The 22960-nt window shown below is 44.4% G+C and overlaps 1 protein-coding gene across 1 annotated transcript; it reads right to left on the reverse strand.

Annotated features, from left to right (window-relative positions):
* Positions 1-126: 126 nt before the first annotated feature.
* Positions 127-19538, reverse strand: mak16 (MAK16 homolog (S. cerevisiae)). Its single transcript, XM_060856670.1, has 10 exons — positions 19417-19538; positions 16252-16301; positions 13111-13220; positions 10629-10693; positions 6925-7076; positions 6088-6142; positions 4627-4701; positions 4037-4141; positions 2759-2824; positions 127-600 (listed from the first exon to the last, which is right to left on the reverse strand). Exons 1-10 carry the CDS (start codon positions 19429-19431, stop codon positions 403-405), a joined length of 891 nt encoding a protein of 296 aa, XP_060712653.1. The 5' UTR covers positions 19432-19538; the 3' UTR covers positions 127-402.
* Positions 19539-22960: the final 3422 nt, after the last annotated feature.

A 22960-nucleotide genomic window follows, 5' to 3' on the forward strand; every position in this document is an offset into this window, starting at 1 on the left:
TTTTAACTGCACGTAAGAGACCTAAATCTGATGAAAATACAACGCAGTTAGTTGAATCACAATTTCAAGGAGTTTTCGTCAAGTAGTTCAGGTTGGACAGATTTCTGCTGACATCTAAGTAGATAATTGTTCAAACGACATTTTTTGGAACCATACAAAGATCAGTCCCATCTTTTATTCATAGTTTTATAGAAATGAGAACGATTAAAGCAAATGGAGAAAATATAAACGAACAGTTGACACAAAGAATCTTGAAGAATAGTTCTTGCTTTGTGCAATCAAGGCCATGATAACTGGAAGCAGCAATGTAGCCTGTCCACAGTGGAGACCAGGAAGCTGCTTTGCTTTACAATGGAGTTAATACAATTCCTCACCTTCGGTACAAGCAGCACTACAAAGTGGTCATGAGCTAGTCGCTTTGGCTGCTGGTTCTGTTTCCTGTTCATATTCAATTTCCACATATGGTCGCTTCTTACGGGCTGGGCCCTTGACCGGTGTTTTGCCTTTGGATGTGGAGGGTTCTTTCTCCAGTTCCTCTGCATCACTGGATTGCTCCTGCTCCTCCTCTTCCTCCTCCTCCTCCTCTCCTTCCAGGTTGTCCTGTGTATGTGTCAAAAATCAATTCCAGTCAGCCAGTTGCCGCATCTCAACAACGGATTGCATGACAGTAGTACATAGACCATTGTACAAAGCAAAGAAAGGGCCAAGCTGCTGAAATACTGCCTGGCATTTTCCTGTTCGTTTCTGTCACACACACATCCCTTCAATCAGGAAAGCTCCAAGTGGGACAGTTCCAAGGACAGTTTGTTTCCTCAGCCACATGGTTAGCTGTGACTTGTCATGTGAAATAAGGAATTGCAAGTAGGCTGCTGAAGCAGCAATGTATCACAGCTGGCTTCATCCATGCCCACACAAACATGCCACCTATGGTGAGCAGAAGCAGGAATGCAGGCAAACTTTAATCAAATTAAATTTCAAAGCACGGCAAAATTTTGACAGCACCACTGAAGGAGGTTAATCATCACAGTGCGTCTATGTTGGGTAAAGACGATGTCTTTTTGTGTTTTTTTCTAAAATGCCAAAGAACCATCTTAAAACCTGGGGATTCACAAGGATGTCTGAATGTTTTGAAAGCAAAGAATGTGATATCTACTGTGAACCCTGTTTGTGTAGCTGTGGGTTCTAGCAATGTGCAGGTGAATTGGAGCCAAGGTTTGTGGACAAGGGACTGATTATGAATGACAAAGATACCACGACTGCCAACAACTGGATGACTGCTCATCAGTTCGTTAAAAAGCTTGGGCTGTGAACAGGACAGAGTGAAGCTCAGACTAGATGAGAAACCTGCAGGTCTGAAGCAGTCAGAAATTCTCAACTCTCCGCAGTAAATCATTTGAAACCTCAAGAAAACAAGCTTATCTTTCCTCTGGCGGTTAATACAAGCTGTGACTTTGAATTGGTTAAGTCAGAGACACTTTTACAAGTGAACCAGCCCCACTGTGACTCTTGCAAAGCAGTAGAAACATTCAGAAAAAGGTTTCAGAGAAATGCTCTCATCAGCAAGATCCAACCCAAAAGATCACATGGACAAAGGCGATGGAATTGCTTTTCTCGCCATACCTGTACTTATTCTTATCTCTGTTTATGTTTGTAAGGGAGAGTTTACAGGGCGTGAAAGTTTTAATTTGTAGTCTTTACTTCATTTAGCTTAATTGTTTACCTATGGCTGGAATTTAATGACCTGTAATAAACAGTGATATCTTGTCAAGTTCCTTGTATTTTATCAATCTGGATCTGAACATTATAGGGATTTTGGATATTTCTTTTAAAAACCTCAACTTCTGTGGCAACTCCAGGAATCATGGGGTTTAACTTGCATTTCAAGACCCCCGTGAGTCATGGCTTTGTAAAGTAGCAATTTACCATATGCCATTTCTCCAGGACTTAGTCATGACTCTGCGTGTTCTCACATTTAAAATAATCATCTAATTCTCTTTTAAATAACTCAATGGAACCCGCATCCACGACATACTCAGGCAATGCATTCAGATCGTAACCACTCACTGTGTCATGAGGATGTTCCTCCCGTCTTAAATGCATCTTCCGCCAATTACTTCTAATCTATGTGTTCTTGTTCTTGCTTTCCAAATTTCATAAATCTTAGTACATTACCTCAGTTCCTCATCCTGAAACAATTCATCTCAATCTTTTCTGCACTATCTCGAACGTCTTCACATTAATTCATTAGTATGGATGCAATATTCCAACCGAGCCCAATTAAGTATTTTAACATAATTTCCTTAATCCTATAGACTGTCCCTAAAATTAAAATCAGACAGTTAACAGAGTATCAAGGCAGACCCAAAATCTACAGCTGAAGGGCAGTGTGTTACACATATCATGAACATGTTTCTTTCTGAAGAGATTTTTCATTATAGAATAGACCTGACTCATGAATAGGGTGGGTTTGCTGCATCAGAGATTGGCCTTACATTGGTACCTGGAACAAATTCTCATGCATACAATTGTATTAAAACTCTCTGCAGTTGAACAGTTCAAAGGGATGTTGTACCTCAGCCGAGATGGCTGACAATTTCCAACAGAAGACAGCATTTTTCACTCAATTACTCAGCAATCAACTAAAAATGGGTGCACACTCTATTCCACTCTCACCACTGACACCCCATCCTTTGTCATACAACAATCATATTCCCCTCCCCCAAAATGAGAAGAATTCAGACACGACTGAGCCAAATACCTCCAAGTCACTCAGGTCACTCTCGTCTATTTCATCACCCTCCACGTATTCCACTTGACCAACATCCTGTTGAGAGAAAGAAAGACACATTACAAGGAGCCTGCTGCTTTTGAGACTGACAGTAACTCCAACATGTCACCAACCTGTCCAATCTCAAATTTCTGGACAGTATATGGCACTGGAGAAGTAAAATCATTGGCCCATTGTGGTGCAAGCAACAGTAACATGGTTTCAGCTACAAACATGGATGTTTGTGGAAATGGCTTGGGAACAATTGAGGTGAATGCAATCCACGTATTCAGTGACTCAGAGTGTCATTAAAGTATGAAACTCAATCTTTCCCCAAAATTTGCTCAGAGTTATATCAAAGTCAATCCATCTAACTGCAGCTGACTTCAGCAGAGAAAATGTGGTCAATATTTTCAATATGAAAGACACCCAAACCATCGCTGCCCAAAGTCTCCTTCGCACCCTCTCTTCTGACCCTTCCTTTTCTCTTTCAAGAGACATAAGGTCACTCTACAGCCAAATGCACTCTCTCTCCCTCTCGACCTTTCCCTGTCTCTAGACCCACAACAGTCCAAATCTTCCCCTGCCTTTCTTACAGTCTTGTTTTCCAACCACATCCCCCAGTCTCAAGTCAGTTCCCCCCTGCAAATACCACTCCATCTCCATGACCCAGACTCTCAATTCCCTTCAGACATTCACCTACCCTGACTCCAAGACAGGTACATTCTGAATTAAGACATGGAATACAGATAGTGCCATCATACTCCCTGCTGGAAATGTTCATTAATGCTTTAGGTTTGTGTTGCTGACTCAGATCGGTGAACCTGACAATGAGGCGAGCTTCTTAATCCGGACAATCAAGGCTGCTGTTTCCATGGTGCCAAGTTTGGAATTTCACCCTTGTTTTCCACACTTCTAATAGATAAATACTAACCCGGGAGCTAAAACCACAAATCAAAATCAAAAATCCTCATCCATCCTGCTCACATGCAAAATAGCACAAATCATGCTGATATAAACACCGGAAACCACTGCCTAGGACGGTGTCTATTTCAGAGTTTTCATTTACTGATGAGCAAAAATGCATGATTAACAACAGATTTCCCAATTTGCCCGTAAGTTTGACAACAATGCACCAAACCAGTTGTGTTCAAGGAGGCAGAACTGAGGAACCTAGGTTTCCAGTATTAAAGTAATCCCAACAAAACTGTAACAGAATCCAAGACATCAAACAGCTTTGTTTTCCTTTCAACTTCGACCATCACTTACTTCTTCATCTTCTTCTTCCTCCGAAGAGTCGGTCTCACTCTCTTCATCCTGCTTTTCCAGCGCTTTATCAAAAGCATGAATAGGGAAGTTGTAGATGTCTTCATACTGATGGGACACAAGAGAAAGCTATTACAAACTCAGATCATCCAGGGCAGCACTCTCAGTCACAGCAGCAACGTTCATCCCACACTTCAGGCTTTCTCAACAGAACCAGTTAGGAGACCACCCATGAGTGGAGTTGGCATTTCCAATCCCTGCAGCACACTATTCCTCAACACATGCAAGGAATTAACCATGTAACCATCATTCCATTGGTTCATCAATTGTTGGAGAAAGTGAGGACTGCAGATGCTGGACATCAGAGCTTAAAAATGTGTAGCTGGAAAAGCACAGTAGGTCAGGCAGCATCAAAGGAACAGGAGAATCGACGTTTCGGGCATAAGCCCTTCTTCAGGATTCCTTTTGTGTGCTTTTCCAGCAACACATTTTTAAGTTCATCAATTGTTGTCATTTTCTGATACTACTCTCAGCTAGTTCCATAAAAACTTGTTGTGAGTTCAGATCTCTGCTAATGAAGCTCAGCAACTCACCGTCCCCTGCTTGAGTCGCTCCAGCAGTTCCTTCTCGATGGCATTGTCCAGCTGAGCTGCAATCAGAGCCTTTTCCTGAAAGAAAACAACAATTACGCTGCAGCCTCATACTCCTCCAGCACAGAATCTCATTGCCCTTGCCAAATTCAGCCCGGAAGAATTACCACAAACTAAAATGGAGCAGCTGACTCCTCCCATTCAATTCAGATCACATAAGGATAGACAGAGTGCAAGATTTTCTTCAAGGGTGGGGGACTTCAGTTACCTGTGTAATGACGTTGCTCCTTTAACAAGGTTCTGCGGACCTTTTTCATTCCAGAGAGGTCGCAAAAACAGAGATTCTGGGAGGTCTCCGTTTGAAGGGTTTTAGGACCAGTTTGATTTCAGCTAACATGCACTGCCTCAGGCAAAAAGCTTTCAAGTTTTAAAAGGGCACTTGTACAATGAAAGGGGAGCGGCCAGTTCTCTCAGCTCAGCTCTGGTTTGGTTTGGTTTGAGCAAGCAGAATTGTGTAGGTTCTGAACCCAAAGAAGCAGGTCCATGCTGATCCTCCCAATCTCTGACATCTCTCCTGTAAGAGACTGTGTTTAAATTTACCTTTTACGCCAAGGAGTGTTTGTTGCAAGTATTTGGAACAGCATCATTATTCTGAGATAGTCGGTTGGGTTTTCGGATAGATTAATTTATTCTTTATTCTGTTCTCTTTTGTTTGGGTTTCATTTGGTAATCTTGCAAATACATTCTGTTTTGTTTAAAATGAGGTGTTTAGGCCAGCTACACCCCTCCTGGAATATCCATGTTACACCCGCATAAAAAACTAGAAAGATGAGAGTCCAAGCTACTTTCCTGAAATGTTTTGAGGGGGTCTTGCCTGGTCCATTACATCTGGAAAGACTGGAATTGTTCTTCTTACAGAAAAGAAGATTCCAGTGTGATTTATTCCAATTCAAATGTTTAAAATTATGCTGTGTTTTAACAGTGGCATAGCCAGTGTCAGGAAGGTTGTGAGCCAGAGTGCACTGGTTCATGATGACAGGAAAAAAGGAGAGTTTCTTTCACATAGCAAGCTCCCACAATTTAGAACAAAAACAGACTTGACAGTGACGTTCAAAGGGGAACTGGATCAGTGCTTGAAGTGAAAAAAATGGGAGATCTACAGGGAATTAAAAAGGTTTATGTTCTTGGAAAAGGCAAGGCTGACAGGATGAATTAAAGAAGTTGCTCCAGTGTTCAAGGATTGTCCAGCTGCATTGGATGAAGTCTGACAGAAATCACATGACAGTGATGGTTCCCAGCAACTGGATCAGGTCAACAGGTGAACACACATTGAGAAGAGTCAGGGAGACCTTGACAGTCTCAAACAAACCCCCACCGAGCAATAAGATTTCACTCAGCAACAATCCAAGTCACAGACTCAGGTCCATCGCAAACACCACACGTAGGGTGCAGGAGTACACTTACCTCTCTCCGTTTCTCTCTCCGTTCAACCTTCTTGTTTAAAGGTACCAGCTTCCTCCTAAACAGAAACACAAGTGAAAGGAACAGGGTTAAAATCACACAAGTCGAAGTCAGTGAGTGAGACATCAGCAGCAGGCTGCGTCTCTGCTTTAACACAAGTTGGTTTTGTCACAGTAAGTCAAGGGTCAGAAAGTGATGATCCTTTTGCATGGTCCAGTTGGTAATGCTGCATGAGCAATGCTACTGAGCTCAAAGCCATCAACTACCTTGGAGGGAGCTTGCTAATGTTACCCCAGAATTGAAATGTTATTACATCCCTTGCCTAAGTAATGTTTTTCAGACCCTTAAGAGCCAGGGAATATTCAAATTAACCAGGTAGCCATGGATGGCTGAGAGACAAATGAACCCAATGCCAGGATATCTTTTTCACCTCCACAATTATGTGCCCCTCTCTGATCATCACTCCTGGATTTTCACTTACAAAGGAGAAAGTGAGGACAGGAGATCAGAGCTGAAAGTGTGTTGCTGGAAAAGCACAGCAGGTCAGGCAGCATCCAAGGAGGAGGAGAATCGACGTTTCGGGCATGAGCCCTTCCTGAAGAAGGGCTCATGCCTGAAACTTCAATTCTCCTGCTCGTTGGATGCTGCCTGACCTGCTGCGCTTTTCCAGCAACACATTTTCAGCTTTTCACTTACAAAGATGACCTTTGCACCTTGGATGACTGTCTTCCTCAAGCTCCATCTCACTGGCAGTAATAGCCCAAATCCCAACCAATAGTTTGTTTGTAACTCCAAACAAACCAAGACCAAAGCTCATACCACATTCCAGAACAAACTTACTGTCTCTTTAGGATGAGCTTGCGGATACGGATCAGGTACTGGGTGATCTTTGTGAAACGCTGTTTACACTTGTGTCTGATAAAGCGAGGCCAGTAGATAAGATGCTCATCAATCTGTTCCAGAGCTCTCTCATAATTCTTACTTAACTTGACCTGCAATATATTGAGCAAGGAAGGGTTGAGCTGAACAAACTTGCGTTTAAGAGCAATTGCTGAAATGGAAGTACTTTAGGGAAACAGATAAATAAGGAGCAATTCTATCAGCAAAACACGAAACACTACACGCAGCACAAGTGGATAATGGCAGAACAGCTTCCAAAATGGTGACCATCTGAGGGTTTAACTTATACAAAGTATAATGTTTAGTCCTAACTGCACCCACAGTAACTCATGAATCCATCAAGGTTGAGAAATATTATCCCTCACAAATCTATTGCTTACACACCATGCATGACATTTATCACAAAGCTGGTCCCTTTTTTCCAAAAGCTGTTCCTTTTCTCAAGGATACTGTCAGAGGAATGTGCCCAATAGGTTAGAGATTACAAAACACAGCTCAAAGTGAAATTGACAGCTTATTGCAAGCAATATCGCTGGAAGAGAAAACAAACCAGCTAACACAGGACTGACAGTCTGTACGGTAGATCAGATTTCTCTTCCCAGAGCTGAGGATGAGACCAGTTTTAGAGTAAGGCTGCACAATGACACTGATTAAGAAATGGGAAACTACAATGTATCTGGAAATGGAGTAATCTAGCTACAAGGTTGCTAATTGGTAAACAAATATCAGATGAATCCCCTGTTCCTTCACACAATGCAACATCCTGACAGTACCAACTGTTCCATTCCTCTTCACAGGTCGGTGTTAATGTCTCTTCTGAAGTGGTGAGGTGCTTCTCTGTCTGTCCTGCTCTTGGTGTGGTTTTGCTATTGCTGGGTTGTGAAACTGTCCTTGGGGCTTTGAGATATCTGTGGTGATCTATCATTGTCTGTGCATCCCCTTGTCTGCATGCTGTCTGATTCGGCTTGTGAGTTGCTTGGGAATTCTGGGTGTTCTGGTACAGTTTGGCCAATTTAGCTATTGTGGGTTAGCAAATCATTTCCCACAGATACTGCAGCCTTGGGTTTTTTTTCAGAGGGGTAATAAAACACTCCCGGTTCCGATTAGACTGGCTTGATACAGAGATTAAAAGGTATTAAGAGGTCTTTTTGTTGCTATGTAAACAGATGAGACTTCAAGCCAAAATTGTCATGTTTTAGAAGTTACCTGTAAAATGAAAGGGAAGTGGTCAGCTCTCCAGCTGAGTAGTTCAGTCCAGAACCAGTCAGGAGTTCAACGGTGAGCTGTGTGGAAACTCTCTCTCTTTCTGCTTGCCTAACTTCAACATGTAAGCGTCTGTTCCTTTTTAAAAAACTGCTCTTTAAAGGGGTTTGCTTATTGGGACTGTTGTGTATATTCGGAACAGCATAATTAAGTCTAGTTTGGATAGACTGAGCTCTGTAGGGGTTCTTTATTCTGTTATTTGTGTTTCATTGCGTCATTTTGTGAATAAATGTGTCTGTTTTAAAACCGAGTAGTCAACTTAGCTAACTTACTCCAGTTAATTTTCACTGTACACTGACTGAAACAAATTGTAAAGTTATGGTCTGGGTTGCCTGCTCAAGAATGTTTTGAGTGGCCTGGCCTAGTCCATAACACATTCCTCACGTAACTGATGAGCTGTTCCCTTATTTTATTCCTATATCCCATGCATACACCTCATCCATCCAAGATATTCTCAATGTATATCACATGCACCGCATTCCTTGCTCACCAGGTGTTTTGTTTATTTTGCACCTCAAGTGCATGGACTTATTTTTATTCTTACCCTTGTAAAAGAGGATTCAGGGTGTTCAGTATCTCATTAGTGCAGTTATGTCAGTGAGTCAAGTGACTAAATGATCAATTACAATAAGCAAAGAAAATATTTCACCAAGATCTATTTCTCTGACAGATATCCTGATAGGTCAGAACACAGAATGTTACAGTGCAGTATAGGCCCTTTGGTCCTCAATGTGTGAAACCAATCTGAAGCCCATCTAACCTACACTATTCCATTATCATCCATATGTCTTTTCAATGGCCATTTAAATGCCCTTAAAATTGGCCAGTCTACTACTGCTGCAGACAGGGTGTTCCACGCCACTATTACTCTGAGGAAAGAACCTATTTCCGACATCTGTCCTCTATCACCCTCCAATTTAAAGCTGTGTCCCCTCATGCTCGCCATCACCATCCGAGGAAAGAGGCTCTCACTGTCCACCCTATCTAATCCTCTGGTCATCTATTAAATCACCTCTCAACCTTCTTCTCTCTATCGAAAACAGCCTCAAGTCCCTCAACTTTGCCTCATAAGACCTTCCCGCCATTCCAACATCCTGGTAAATCTCCTCTGCACTCTTTCCAAAGCTTCCACATCCTTCCTAGTATGCGGTGACCAGAACAGTACACAATACACCAAATGCTGCTGCACCAGAGTTTTGTACAGCTGCGGCATGACCTCGTGGCTTCAAAACCCAATCCCTTTACCAACAAAGGCTAACACCGTATGCCTTCTTAAGAACCCTATCAATCTGGGTCCTAACTTTCAGGGATCTATGCAGGTGGACACCAAGAGTTCTCTGCTCATCCACACTGCCAAGAATCTTAACATTAGCCTAGTACTCTGTATTGCCGTTGATCCTTCCAAAGTGAATCACCTCACACTTTTCTGCATTAAACTCCATTTGCCACCTCTCAGCCCAGCTCTGCAGCTTATCTATATCTCTCTGTAATCTGCAACCTCCTTTGGCACTGTCCACAACTCCACCAACCTGACTGCCAACTGCAAATTTACTAACCCATCCTTTTATACCTTTATCCAGTTGTTTATAAAAATGACAAACAGCAGTGGACCCAAAACAGATCCTTGCAGAACACCACAACCTCTGTCTTCTTTCAGCTAACCAATTTCCGATCCAAACCTCTAAATCATCCTCAATCCCATTCCTCCGCATTTTGTGCAATAGCCGACCATTGGGAACATTATCAAACGCCTCACTGAAATCCATATCCAACACATCAACCACTTTACCATCAACCACCTATTTGGTCACCTTCTCAAAGAACTCAATAAGCTTTGAGAGACACGACCTATCCTTCACAAAACCGTGTTGACTATCCCTAATCAAATTATTCCCTTCTAGATGATTATAAATCCTCTCTCTTATAATCCTTTCCAACACTTTACCCACAACCACAGTAAGGCTCACTGGTCTATAATTACCAGGGTTGCTATCCTGCAGTCTTCTGGCACTGTTCCTATAGATAATGACAACATAAAGATCAAAGCCAAAGGTTCTACAATCTCCTCCCTAGCTTCCCAGAGAATTCCAGGATCAATCACATCTGGCCCAGGGGTGTTATCCATTTTCACACTTTCCAGAATTGCTAACACCTCCTCCTTAGGAACCTCAATTCTGTCTAGTCTAATAGCCTGTATCTTAGTATTCTCCTTGACAAAATTGTCTTTTTCCCGTGTGAATACAGATGAAAAATATCCATTTAGCACCTCTTCTGTTATGTTCTCTTCCAATTATGTTGTGAGCATGCAACATTTCATTCTCACTGCGAACAAGATGATCACACCAAAGGTAACTTCCCCAGCCCAGACAGACTGTGCTTACCCGCTCCCATAATCGAAATGGAAAAGCAGCTCGTTCTATTGTCTTCATGTACAGGAAACACTGACCTGCAGGATACAACATATCACGTTTATCTTATGGAAAACCTGCGAGGGGAGAGAGATATATACCCTGCATGCATTCCAACAAAAACAGGCATACAAAATACTCCAAAAGTCAGCTGAAACAGTTTCACACCTTATAAATGCTGGAAATATCTACAGCATTGCAGTAGTACTGAGGAACTTCAGACTCTGAGCTGTCTGAAGAAATTTGAACTTTTTTTTCACTTTCTGCAATGTTTCACAAACATTATGAACAAAATATTTTCTTTTTTTTGACAAATCACTCATGGGATGTGGGTGTCTCTGGCTTGCCCAACATTTGTTGCCCATCCCAAACTGCCTCCAGGGCAGTTAAAAGTCAACCACATGGCTGTAGATCTGGAGTCACACGTAGGCCAGGTGAGGTAAGGTAAGGTTGACAGGTTGCTTTCCATGAAGGACAATAGAGAATCAAATGGGTTTTTCTGATAATTGACAATGGTTTTATATTCTTTATACCCTTAATTCCAAATTCTTTATTAAATCCCAATTTCAACATCTGCCATGGCAGGATTTGAACTCAGGTCCCGAAAATTTCAGATGAGTTTCTAGATGAATAACCTGGTCATAATACCATTTGACACCTGCCCCAACAGCATGTGGGTTTAGGTCCCTATGCCTTGCCATTTACAGCATCGAACACCAGAAGTCACAACACAACTTGTCGTGTTCCAGGTCCTTACAGAAGAAATTTAGTGGGAACACTGATTATGAGTGACGAGGAGGATGTTTCAAAGACATTTCAATGCAATTCAGACAAATTGAGGAGTAATACATGGCTAAGTGTAATTTGATTAGAAATATTTCTAATTTGGATTTTAATATCATGGGATGTGGGTTTTGGTCTGCGTATATAATGACTAACTTGTCAGCATTTCTGGAACCATACTTTTTTTTTCAAACCAGGGAGTAAGAGCGTGTCTGTGGGGCGATAATGACAATTTCTTTATGTTGCGAGAGTTTTATGAGCAGACAGAGTAAACTCTGATGAGCTTGAGCTTGCTTTCAGCTCAAAAGGATCAGGATTTTTTTTCCCATTGGCCAAAAACTCAGTTTGAAAGGGCGAACTGGAACCAAAAGCACAGGTCCTGACAGAAACTAGATGGATGAAACAGCTTCTTCAGGAGAAAGGGGTCAGTTCAGCAAAGTCAGGAAACAGGTCACCTCAGTCTAAGAATCTTGGTTTGAAAATTCTACACAGGTAGTGTTTGCTTCGAATTCTGAAGGGGTTATCTAAAAAAAAACAGTCAAGTCAATCCAAAAGACAGAGATGGGAATGCTGTCGCGTATTGGAGTACTGTCATGCAGCAACATGGGATAGATAGGTGGGATCACATTTTTACTGCATCTTGAAATATTTTGTGTTGTATTGTTTATAAATAGCTTGGTTTATTCTATTTCACCTTCTCTTCTGCATAATAAACCAAATTGTTAAATTATTGTTAAAACCAAATATGTAGCACTGCATGCTTTTGTTCGATGAAATACAAACTGATTAAATTTAAAAAGAAATCAGCTGTCAAGCCAGATTTCAGACTTGTCCAGTAACAACATCAGCTGGGGTTATTGCTTAACTATGAAATTATCCACTTCAATATGATCAAAAGAATGCTTATTATTATGTAAATTGTGACAGCATGGGAAATGTTGGCACACAAGGTATCTAGATGTCTTTGGATACCAGTCACTGAAACCGGGCAATACGGTAAGCATTTAGGAAGGGAAATCGTATGTTGGCCTTGACTGCAAGATACTTGGAGTAAAGGAGCTAGGTAGTTTTCCTGGAGCAATAGGGCTTTGGTGGTACCAGACCTGGATTAGTGTGCATTTTTGGTCTCCTCACTGAAGGAAGGATATACTTGCCAGAGAGGCAGTGTAGGAAAGGTTCACTCCATTGAATCCTGGGACAGCAAGATTATAGGCTTTAGAAAAATGGGAGGGATTCTCACTGAAATTTGAAATTTTGATAGGCCTAGATAGCCTGGATACAAGGATGACATCCCTCTTGTCAGTGGGAGGGGGGGGTTCAAGAACAGTGGCTCACAGCATCTGGAGACGAGGTAGACCACTGAGGACTGAGACTTGGCGAAATTTCTTCATTAAGAGGATGGGGAACATGTCGAGTTCTTGACCAAAGAGGGCAGTGGAGAATCAGTGAACATCTTTAAGAGATAAATACAAAGATTTCTGGAGACAAATGAGTTCAAGGTGTAATAATGGGGAGAACATGGAAGGAACACACTGAACAGATGATAAACAATGATCATACTCAACAGAACAGCAGGCTCAATGGGCTCCTGCTCCTAGTTTATATGTTAATATGGGTTAAAGTTTGACACAACAGTAGAAAGATGATATGAATCACAGGTCAGGCTGCTTACCTTTCTCCTCCTTGACGGTTGCATACTGACTGTTGGCCAAAGGACAGGACGACCGATTACACAGGCCTGTGATATTGTACTCATTGCGACAGAAGTTCTGCGTTTTAGTTCTGCAGGGGAATGAAAGAGGATTAATATGAAAAGAGTCATGAAGCATATAACATTTGTTCTCAAAGAAGCTGTCAAACATCAAACACATTACGGGATAAACTGGTGACGGGTATTGGATGGGAAGCCTCAGCCTAATATGACAGGAAGGTCTCATTCTGGAAAACACAGGAATCTGCAGCAACATGAAGCAAAGAATCGAACAGTGTGTACGTGTAGGTTGTTATCTCAGACTGACTGGAAGGAGAGGTTGCGTCTTATGCTGTTTGAGGCCAGAGCACTGAGGTGGGGGCAATGGAAAACTGACACCATTTAACATGGTAAGGAGACAGTTCATGATGGAAGACAGTTTACAATTTACACTTGATAAACAACATTTTGGTTTGAATACCACAAGTCAGTTGATCAAAACGAAAAAATGACAACCGCAAGGCAAGAGATCGTGTTCCAGCAAAAGAAAAATACCCTGTTTAAAAGTCACCTTCAGCAGATGAAAGGGATACTTCTCACATGCTCTTCGTTCCTCACTAAAGAAGCCCAACCACGATTTAAATTAAAGGCCTGAGGTTTTCAAACACCCTGCGTCTTTGAGAAACCAGAACAAAAATCCTTTAGGTTTGAAACATTTTCAGTCACACTCTGAAAAACAGCTAAGAATTAACTTCTTCTGCTCCACACTTCTCTCAATCTAAGTTCATGCTAATTTTTTGGAGAATACATTTTCCAATGTTTGGAAAGCATTTGCTACATTTTGCACTTCAAATTTTGTCAAGAATAAATATCAATATGTTATCTCGACTTCTATCTGGGCACGACAGCACATTGGGGGGGGGGGGGTGGTTTAGCTGTTGCTACCATGTTGCAAGAACTTTAGTTTGGAAGACTGAATGAAAAATTATATTTGTTCCCTGGAAGGGAAGCTACTGGATAATGACAGAGTAGATAGAGGCAGTAGTCAAAAGTGAGGTGCTGGAAAAGCACAGAGGGTCAGGCAGCATCTGAGGAGCAGCAGATGTGTAGGGGAGTGGAGCTGAGAGATGATGGGAGATGGGTGGGTCTGAGGAAGTAGGAGGATTTGAAAGAGAAATTGTTGACGATCCAGTTCAGCCCATCGAACGAGTGTGTCAGTGGATGGGTACCGGTTGGGTCGGTGGGAGAGGCAAAAACGGATGGTTTGGAGGCCTTCGTCATGGTGGACAGATGTGTACAGGGACTGGATGTCCATGGTGAAGATGAAGTGTTGGAGGCCGGATAACTGAAAGTTTTGGAGAAGATGGAAGGCGTGGGGCTGTCGATCTTTCTTCCCACCTATCCGGCCCACCCTCCTCTCTGACCTATCACCATCACCCCCACCTTCATCTACCTTTCACATTCCGAGCTACCTACCCCCTCAGCCCCAGCCACCACACCCCCCTCCCCATTCCTGATGAAGAGCTTATGCTCGAAATGTGATTGTCCTGCTCCTCGGATGTGCTTTTCCAGCATCACGTTTTTTTACTCTTATCTCAAGCCTCTGCAGTCTTCATTTTCTCAGAGATAGAGGCTGTAACCTTGTTTAAAATGTTTCAATAGGCAGCAGCCACAAACATAAAATACTTGGCAAAGGATTGGGGGGGGGTAGGAAAAAGCTTCAAACCTGGTTAGGATTGAAAACAAAAAATGCTGATGATCACAGCTGGTCAGGCAGCATCCACGGTGAGAAAGAAAGCTAACGTTTCAATTCTAAATGACTCTTCATAAAATGCGGTTATGACTACAAGCTGGTAGAATCTCCTTTGGTGAACAATTTTAAAATAGACCAGAGAAGTAGTTGAGAATGATGAACATGGATCTGCAGACAGAATGAACTTGTCAACACGGCTCAAGTGCAACCACCCACCCTCCCCTCCCACTGCAGGAACTGTAAAACCTGCGCCCACACTTCCTCCCTCACCTTCATCCAAGGCCCCAAAGGAGCCTTCCACATCAATCAAAGTTTTACCTGCATATCCACCAATATCATTTATTGTATCTGTTGCTTCCAATACGGTCTCCTCTACATTGGGGAGACTGGATGCCTTCTCGCAGTGAACTTCAGGGAACATCTCCGGAACAACCGCTCCAATTAGCCCCACCATTTTGTGGCCAAATATTTCAACTTCCCCTCCCACTCTGCCATGGATATGCAGGTCCTGGGCCGCCTCTACCTCACCACCCGACACCTGGAAGAAGAACGCCTCATCTTCTGCCTTGGAGCACTTCAACCCCAGGGCATCAATGTGGACTTCACCAGTTTCCTCATTTTCCACCCCCCCACACCTTACCCCAGTTCCAACCTGCCAGCTCAGAACCATGCCCATGACCTGTCATACCTGCCGGTCTTCCTTCCCACCTATCCGTTCCACCCTCTTCTCCGACCTATCACCTTCATCCCTACCTCCATCCACCTGTTGTACTCTTGGCTACCTGCTCCCCAGCACCAGCCCACCCCCCTCCCGTTTATTTCTCCACACCAGAGGCTCCCTGCCTCATTCCTGATGAAGGACTTTTGACGGAAACGGCGATTTTCCTGCTTCTCGGATGCTGCCTGACCTGCTGTACATGTTCCAGCACCACTCTAATCTAGACTCTGATCTCCAGCATCTGCAGCCCTCACTTTTGCCCTGTTCCTTCAAAACGCCATCCTGGATGCAACGGGCTAAACGGCTTTCAGTGCTACAAGTGTCTTTGCTCCAACTGCGTTTGCTTTGTTTTACTGACAATGCACCAATATGAAAGAGGTCCATTAGCTTCCAGATCCTCCCATACACGGAGGAGAGGTGGTGAGAGGATTCAGGGCATTCCTGAGCACAAAGGAGCATATTCAGAAGGGACAGCTGCTTCTCCCTGTTCATGAAATACAAAACACTTAGCTCGAGTCTGACAGAAGGAAATGAGGAAATGAAGCCAGATCAGCATTCAAAGAGGCCAAATCCCAGCCAGTCGCAGACAATTCAAATAACTTTTCGGAAGAAGACGCATTTCGGATTTATTTTTCTGGGAATCTTTACTCACTTCACTTTGAAGGAACAAAACTGTTTGTTTCCGATAAGATCCCAAAGCACCTGGAACAGAGAAACATGTTAAATTTTAATCTTGCTGTTTTCTAATGAGCAAATCTAACTTTCAGAGAAAAGTAACTAAATTCAACAGAAAGTGTCAAGATTATGAAGAACATCCCTGGGATCAGGAAAAAAAATTGGTGGATAAGATTATTCTAGCCATTGTGCGTCGTGAAACCACTTTTGTTTGAATTAACATATAATGTTGCCGCAAACAAACTGCAGAACAACTGTGCCATTTCCGGACAGGGCTGCCGGGAGTTTTCCAAGTTTGCTTACATCATCCAGCTGATGTAATATACCCTTAACTTCTTCAACATATTCTCCTGGTGCACGACAAAGTCACAGAGATGTACAGCACGGAAAAGACCCTTCATCCATGCCGACCAGATATCCCAACCCAATCTAGTCCCACCTGCCAGCACCAGGCCCATATCCCTACAAACCCTTCCTATTCATATACCCATCCAGATGCCTTTTAATGTTGCAATTGTACCAGCCTTCACCACTTTCTCTGGCAGCTCATTCCATACACGTACCACCCGCTGCGTGATTTCAGAGCCTGAATCAAATCACCTGAAAGCCTCCCTCTGTTCCAAAGAAAACAAGCACAAAGAACCTCATTTTTCCACCAAAACTCAAGTTCAGACCACCACCTTGTATGGCTCCCCTTGAACTCCTCCAAGGTGATCACATCATTCCAGTGAGGTGATGATTGGAACTGCCTACGTTATTCAAGGAGCATATGCTCAGGGAGGCACTCAAGTCACAAAACCACAATGAGCCAAGGTCAAAGGCATTCCCACTGTTTTACACTAAAGATTTGCAAATTGGCCTTGAACTGAGGGGCTTGCAAAGACACTTCAGGGGCAGCTAAAAGTCAACCACGTTGTTGTGGATCAGGAGGCTTATGTAGGCCAAACTGGCAAACAAAAAGCAGATTTCTTTCCCTCGAGAACATTTGTGAACCAGATTAGTTTGTTTCACAATGGACACCGTCACCAGTACAGAGTACAGTTCAGCACAGGAACAGGCTCTTCAACCGGAAATGTCTGTATCGACCATGATGCTATTCTAAACTTTTTCCAACTGCCTGCACACGGTCAGTGTCCTCTGTTCCCTGCCGGTACACCTGTCTGTCGACATGCCTCAAGCTTTGCTCTTGTCATCTACTTCTAGCCACCTCCCCTGGCAGCACATTCTCGGCACCAACCACCATTGGGGTAAAAAAAAACTTGCTTTGTACATCTCCTCCCTCTTTGAAACTTTCCCTTCTCACCTTAAATCTGTGCTCCCATGTATTTCACATTTCCATCATGGGAAAGAGACTCCAACCATCCACCCTATGCACACACATCAATTTTAGATACTTCTGAGGTTGCTCCTCAGCCTGCCTCTCTCCCCCCAACACTTTTCCTGGAGTTTTACACAGGCATGATCCCTAAACCCCTCACCCCCAGGCAATCTCTCCAACATTGTCCTGTACAGGGCAGAGTGGAACCTGTCAAAAAGTTGCAGTAAAAAGCTATGTGTGCATGCACGCGCTATTTGGAGACTTGCCCCACAAAGGCAGCAGCAATCTTACTATTGGTGTGCAGTTCAGGTGCCAGGGCTTTTTGGGGGGGGGGGGGGGAAAAGAGGCTTGGCTGGAAATCAGGGTAGGGGGGGCCGTGTTGGATGGGGTTAGGTGTGGGCAGGGATGGACAGGGTTGGGGCAGGCAGGGGCAGGAGTAAATGAGATTGGGGCTGGGGGCGCAGATGGGTTTGGGACGGGGGGGGGCAGACAGGGGTGGACAAATTGGGAGTGGGGCTCGAGCAGTGTGCTACTGCTTAATCTCCCAAACAGGGAGCAGACCTCACAGAAAACCCTGAGCCCCAGAGGAAATCAATTAACTGAATGGCCCATCAAAAGAGCTCACCCATCTTGTTCGGATAATCGAGGTTCCTCTGCACAGTACAACCTCCAAAATGCATCGTCTGCACACTTGTCTGGATTAGTTACTGCCACTTCTTTGCCCAACCTTCCGTGTGGGCGGCACGGTGGCACAGTGGTTAGCACTGCTGCCTCACAGCGCCAGAAACCCGGGTTCAATTCCCGCCTCAGGCGACTGACTGTGTGGAGTTTGCACGTTCTCCCCGTGTCTGCGTGGGTTTCCTCCGGGTACTCCGGTTTCCTCCCACAGTCCAAAGATGTGCGGGTCAGGTGAATTGGCCATACTAAATTGCCCATAGTGTTAGGGTAAGGGGTAAATGTAGGGGTATGGGTGGGTTGCGCTTCGGCGGGTCGGAGTGGACTTGTTGGGCCGAAGGGCCTGTTTCCACACTGTAAGTAATCTAATCTAATCTAATCTTCCAGGCGAACTATATCCTGCTGGAATCCACCAGTCCACCAATTCTCATGCTGTCTACAAACTTACTGATCAGTCCACTGACGTTTTCACCCAAATCATTTCTGCAGATGACAAACAACCGCGGTCCCTGCACTGACCCTGAGGGAACACCACCGGTCACAGACCTCCCCCAGTCAGAAAAACACCCTTTCACAAGCAGCCTCCCTGCCCACATTCCAAGACTGATGGAGTGAAAGAAGTGAAACTATCACGGTATTCTAACAGATGCGAGGCTTAACGGGCAATCAATTTTTTTTCAATGTATAATTTCAGTTACATCACACTGCAAATTTTTGCCATGAATTCTGTGTTTTAGGATTGAGCCCTCCACGATCACCTGATGAAGGAAAGCTAGTGCGCTTCCAGTTAAACCTGTTGGACTATAGCCTGGCGTTGTGTGATTTTTAACTTCGTCCACCCCAGTCCCAACACCGGCACCTCCCAAATCAGGAGTGAGCCTGGGCATTCTTGCTGAGGGTCCTGATGGAGGCGGGACGGGAGAAAGGGACACTGCTGGGAAAGCTCTGGCAGCACCGGCGGAGAGCAATCAGGGGGTGAAGGTGTGGGGTCCGGTGGCCCTCTTGTAGGAAGTGCATCTTTTATCAGCAGGAGCCTGGGGCATGAACCCTCACCCCCACCCCCACCCCCACCCCATGGGACTGGGACCACTGCAGGTCCGTGTTGAACAGGGTCAACACGACAACCCCACCCATCCACCCAAAACTCACATCGTCGTGCTGCATGGCTCCGTCCTGAGCGAGGAGAGAGAGAGCCCTGGGGGAAACCACACCATCCGCTTCACACACCAGCCGCCGCCATCTTGCCCCTCATGGCAACCGGCCGCCGGCAACCTCTCGCGAGACCCGGATGTCCCCGCCCCCTCCCCACCTCCCGCGCGCGGAGGTTGATGGGAGGAAGACCTGCGCGTCCTCAGTCCGACCGCTCGGGGGCCGCACTCTCCATCCCCACCCCCCATCCCCCCGCCGGCTGCAGTTGAGGCCTGGCGGCCACTGGGTGGCGCACCGGTTCACCGCGAGCCGGGCTGCAGCGCAAAGCCCTTGGGAAGGTGACATTCTCCAGCTGCTGGGGAGCAGCCGAAGGGCTGGGAACTGGAGCCTCCCTCACACTGTGTGCCCAACAAATACTGCATGGTGTTCAGCAACAAAGATGGGCGAGGGGCTGAGGCACCGCAAAGGGAAATTCCTTGCACTGTGCAGAGAGCTTTGTATGGGTGCACTTTTGGTGATTTATCGTTTGAAATGCAGACGTGAGGTGGAATGTATTTTCTAATTGCAATGGTAGTGCTTCGCCAAAGCTGTAATGTTCAAATTGGAATGTTTGCACGTTTTTGTTTCCAAGTTGTCCGAATGAAACACATTTTGTGGAAAAGATAACAGCAGCAGGCCGCTTATTCATAGGATAGAATCCCTACAGTGTGGAAACAGGCCCTTCAGCCCAACAAAGCCACACCGGGACCCCCTGAAGAGGAACCCATCAGGATGCATTTCTCTTCGCTGTGTTTACCCCTGGCCACACTCTTAACCACTTCTCCTTCCAATCCTGAGCTGAAATTGTGTTGCTGGAAAAGCGCAGCAGGTCAGGCAGCATCCAAGGAACAGGAAATTCAACGTTTCGGGCATAAGCCCTTCATCAGGAATGATGAAGAGCTAATGCCCAAATGATGAAGGGCTTATGCCTGAAACGTCGAATTTCCTGTTCCTTGGATGCTGCCTGACCTGCTGCGCTTTTCCAGCAACATATTTTCAGCTCTGATCTCCAGCATCTGCAGACCTCACCTTCTCCTCTCCTTCCAATCCTCCCACTTCCTCCAAACCAAAGGAGGGCACCCGCATGGGCCCCAGCTACGCTTGCCTCTTCGTCGGATATGTGGAACAGTCCATCTTCCGCAGCTACACTGGCACCATCCCCCACCTTTTTCTCCGCTACATCGATGATTGTATTGGCGCTACCTCGTGCTCCCACGAGGAGGTTGAACAGTTCATCCACTTTACTAACACCTTCCACCCCAACCTCAAATTTACCTGGACCGTCTCAGACTCCTCCCTCACCTTCCTAGTCCTCTCCATTTCTATCGAAAATCCTCAGCACCCTAATACACGTAACCTACACATCCCTGTACACTATGGGCAATTTAGCATATCCAATCCAACCAAGCTGCACATCTTTCAACTGTGGGAAGAAATGGGAGCACCCAGAGGAAACACACACGGAGACGAGGAGAATGTGCAATTATTCACACAGATAGTCGCCTAAGGTTGGCATCAAACCCAGATCCCTAGCACTGTGACACAGCAGTGCTTACCACTGAGCCACTGTGCTGCACATGGAGATGTATGACACAGAAACAGACCCGTAATTCCAACTCATCCATTCTGACCAGATATCCTAAATTAATTGAGTCCCATTTGCCAGCATTTGTCCCATTTCCCTCCAAACATTTCCTGTTAAAGCAGTTTGGTTCTGTTCATTCCTTGCATATTTAGAACAAACGTTGGGGTCTGACTTTATCGTGGGAACAAACCCAAAGTCATTTCTTAATTAGGCAAGGTACTATTTACATATATTTGAAACACCGGGGAGAGTCTGATAATTGAATAGGCTCCCATTGTAATGTCATAGAGATGTACAGCAAGGAAACAGACCCTTCTTCTGAGTTGTTCTGGATCCAAAACATTCACTCTGCTACTCTCCACAGGTGCTGTCAGACCTGTTGAGTTTCTCCAGTCATTTCTACTTTTGTGCCAAAAGAACCAACTCGTGATAGAAGAATCTTTTTAGTTTTACTCAGTAAGTGGTTTGGATTTGAAATGCGTTGCCTGAGATTCAAATGAAGCATTCCAGAAGGAATGAAAAGGAAGAATGTGCAGGACTCCAGCGAGTAGCTGGGGTCTGACAGAGATGAATAGCTCCTTCACACAGCAAGTTTATTTTTATCTCAAAAATATACTTTATTCATAAAATATTTTGATGATCTGTACAATTGGCCACGCCATACATACATAAACATTCCATTTCTTTGCATACAGCGATCAGAATTTATCATTTGAACATACAGGTCTGTAAGGAATACCGATCATATATCCATATGTTGAGCTGAGGCGTCAGCGGAGCCCACTTACTGCGTGGGCCCCCTTCACACAGCAAGAGATTAGCTGAATGGTCTTTATCCATGCTGCAAAAATATAAACATGGTTCAAGTCTGGTGACAAGAACGGAACACCACATTTCAGTTGAGGCTGAACCAGTGTTTTATGCAGATTTGTCACAGCTTCTTTCTTTTTTGTTTTCTGTGTTCCTGTTATAAAGGCCTCACAGCCTGCAGACATTTGAAATTGTGGTCTTGTCTGACCCTGCCAGCATCTCTGATTTGTGAATATTTAGAATGTACCCTTTATTTTGTGTTGTCTCTTCTTCCAGCAAATTAAATCACTTCACACATCTCTCCATTACATTTCGTCTGCCTTTTGTCTGCCCATTCTTTCAATCAATTGGACAATTGTATGTCGATTGTAGATTGCAGTATTTTCCAAGTTTAGTTTAATCCACAAATTTCATGTAATGTGTGTCAATGTCTCAGTCTAGAAATATAGATTTCAAGAGGTGCCATGGTAGCTCAGTGGTTAGCACGGCTGCCTCACAGCACCAGGGAGCCAGGTTCGATTCCAGCCTCAGGCAACTGTCTGTGTGGAGTTTGCACATTCTCCCTGTGTCTGCGTGGGTTTCCTCCCACAGTCCAAAGATGTGTAGGTTAGGTGAATTGGCCATGCTAAATTACCCGTAGTGTTAAGTGCATGAGTCAGGGATAAATGTTGGGGAATAAGTCTGGGTGGGCTGCTGTTTGGAGGGTCAGTGTGGACTTGTTGGGTCAAATGGCCTGTTTCCACACTGTAGGTAATCTAATCAAGAACAGTATGGATCCAAGTGCTAAAGAACCTCACAAAGGTATCTTCCTCCTGTCCAAACAACCATTCACCACTCTACTCAGTTGCTCAGTCAATTTTGTCGCTGTGTTGACATGTCCCTTTTTTTTGTCATAAGAGAAAATGAGACAAGGGAAGTAGACGTGAAAAAAGAGTGCAGATGCACAGTTTCTTGAAAGTGGAGTCACAGGTAGATAGTGAAGTAGAAGTTGACACGGGCATGCTAACACAGGGCACACAGACACAAGATGACCGCTGAGCCATAAGTTGGTCACTTAGCAGACAAGATGGCCACTGAGCCATTACATGGAAAAGTACAGCGAAGCATATA

The sequence above is a fragment of the Hemiscyllium ocellatum genome, chromosome 48 (assembly GCF_020745735.1).
Source record: "Hemiscyllium ocellatum isolate sHemOce1 chromosome 48, sHemOce1.pat.X.cur, whole genome shotgun sequence".
Classification (NCBI taxonomy): domain Eukaryota; kingdom Metazoa; phylum Chordata; class Chondrichthyes; order Orectolobiformes; family Hemiscylliidae; genus Hemiscyllium; species Hemiscyllium ocellatum.